Consider the following 2,062-nt stretch of genomic DNA (forward strand, 5'->3'; position numbering starts at 1 on the left):
TTGAAAAAAAAAAAAAAAAAAAAAAAAAAAAAAATCAGGAGAAGAAGCAGCACGGAATACTGAGGGTGGTGCTTTTCTAGAACTCTAAAGTAGTTTTCGGTACTAAAAGCAAAAAAAAATAAAAAAAAATAAATAAATAAAGAAAAAAAGAAATAAAAGCAAAGCGAGGGGGCGTGGTAAGTAGGTCCCATAGACCATGTCATCAATCCGTGTCGCAACACACAATAAGCGAATGCTAGCCATGGGATCTTCACTCTTAGCTCTCTATCCCCAGCCGTCAGATCTTTCCTGCCTTTCCTCCCGATCCCCTCCTCCCCTATTTCCCCAATTTAAATCCTCCCCTTCCCTTCATCATCCTCTTCTTCCCACAAGACCTACAGTGTTTCTCTCTCAACTCTCTCTCTAAAATCTTCTGTCCTCGGTCTCCGCCGCCGCCGCCATGGGCACCGAAGACCAGCTCAACAACCCCCCTCAACCCCCTCCTCCGGCTCCTTCTCTCCCTCACTACCCCGAGGTATCACTTTTTCTCTCTCAGTTTTGCATTTCTTAATTTTGTTTTATTAAAATTAATTTTGGAAAATTTCTTTCGCAGATGATTATGACAGCGATCGAAGCTCTGAACGACAAAAACGGAGTGAGCAAAACGGCGATAACGAAGCAAATCGAGTCCACATACGGCGATCTGCCCCCTGCTTTCACTACGCTTCTCGCCCACCACTTAGACGTCATGAAGCAAACAGGCAAACTCCTCTTCGTCAAAAACAACTACATGAAGCCTGATCCCAACGCCCCGCCCAAGCGTGGCCGTGGCCGCCCTCCCAAGCCTAAAGTCCCTCTTCCGCCAGGCACCGTCGTCCCTCCACCTCGCCCACGTGGCCGTCCTCCCAAACCCAAAGATCCATTCGCTCCCATTTCGCAGCCGAAGAAGAAAACCTCGACGGGAAGTGGAAGGCCACGTGGCCGCCCCCCGAAGTCCCCGAAACCTGCGCCAACGTCTGCTCCTCCTGTCGCCGGCCCCCCCAGAGGCAGAGGGCGGCCACCGAAGGTTAAGCCGGCGGTGGCCCCCATTGGGTGTTAAGTAAGTGGGAAAAAGAAAAACAGAGCAAGAGAGAGATAGAGATAGAGAGAGAAAAATATGAAATTGTTTAGGTTGTGTTTAGCTACTGAGAGCTCTCCGGGAATTGCTCTGTTTTTAATTTCTTTTTCCTTCTAATTTTAAAAATTTTTAATTTTTACTTTTTTTATAATGTGTATTACGTGGTGGTGATGTATGGCTGTAATTCTGGGTGGGGGGGTTAGCAGACTGTAATTGCATGTAATTTATTTTACCGGCTGTTAGGGCTTTTTATCTCTCCCCCTCTTTTTTTTCTCTCTTCAACTCAAAAGAAAAAAGAAAAAAGAAAAAAAAAACCAGAAATTACTTTTAATATATGAGACCACTTTTTCTTTTTTATTTTCCCTCACTTTTAATATTTTATATCAAATTGCACAGCCTTCTCGTGGAATGGGTAGAAATAGCTTTGATTATTTAAATTCTAAATAAGGAATATGATTCCTTTAAATTAGGGTTGGGATTTATAATCAGATTGAGAAAAATATAGTAATTATTATTTTTATTAAGCTCATTAAAATCATGTACTTTTTTCTAATAACATTGAAAAATATAATAGGGAGATTGACACAAAACTAAAATTGCTAGAAATTATTTCATTTTTGGAATTATATTTAATTTTCAAATAAATTTAATTTGGGAAAAGCTTAATGATATAAATTGAAAAATATTTTGTTATTGGTTCTATTTCAATATGCTTTCGCTGTCTAAATTTTGAAATGGGTTTTTTATTGTTAGCTTGTTTTTTCCTTATTTGAAAATTATTTTTATTATTTTACCAAGCTTAAAAGATTCAACTTTTAATTGCAGGGGAATGTCAATTTCAACGTTTGAACGTGACATATTTATTTAAGTTAAATTAAGTTAAGAAGTAGAATTACCGACGGAATTATGTGAATGTCTTTGATAGGGAGAAACATTTCAACATAAGTGGAAAAGAATTCCGAAGAC

General features: G+C 39.3%; 1 protein-coding gene across 1 annotated transcript; it reads left to right on the plus strand.

The window, feature by feature from the left end:
* The first annotated feature begins 351 nt into the window (after positions 1 to 351).
* LOC111444711 (HMG-Y-related protein A) lies at positions 352 to 1,352 on the plus strand. The gene is made up of 2 exons (XM_023082723.1): positions 352 to 514; positions 593 to 1,352. The coding sequence occupies exons 1-2, from the start codon at positions 440 to 442 to the stop codon at positions 1,076 to 1,078; spliced, it is 561 nt and encodes a 186-aa protein (XP_022938491.1). The 5' UTR covers positions 352 to 439; the 3' UTR covers positions 1,079 to 1,352.
* The last annotated feature ends 710 nt before the right edge of the window (positions 1,353 to 2,062 follow it).

This window comes from Cucurbita moschata, unplaced genomic scaffold, assembly GCF_002738365.1.
Source record: "Cucurbita moschata cultivar Rifu unplaced genomic scaffold, Cmos_1.0 Cmo_Scf00007, whole genome shotgun sequence".
Classification (NCBI taxonomy): Eukaryota; Viridiplantae; Streptophyta; class Magnoliopsida; order Cucurbitales; family Cucurbitaceae; genus Cucurbita; species Cucurbita moschata.

What these genes read in the sequence shown, in the direction of transcription:
- LOC111444711 (XM_023082723.1), top strand. Translation starts at nt 440, where the DNA reads ATGGGCACCGAAGACCAGCTCAACAACCCCCCTCAACCCCCTCCTCCG. An exon ending in CTCTCCCTCACTACCCCGAG is followed by an intron (nt 515 to 592) that starts GTATCACTTTTT and finishes TTTCTTTCGCAG; the next exon opens with ATGATTATGACAGCGATCGA.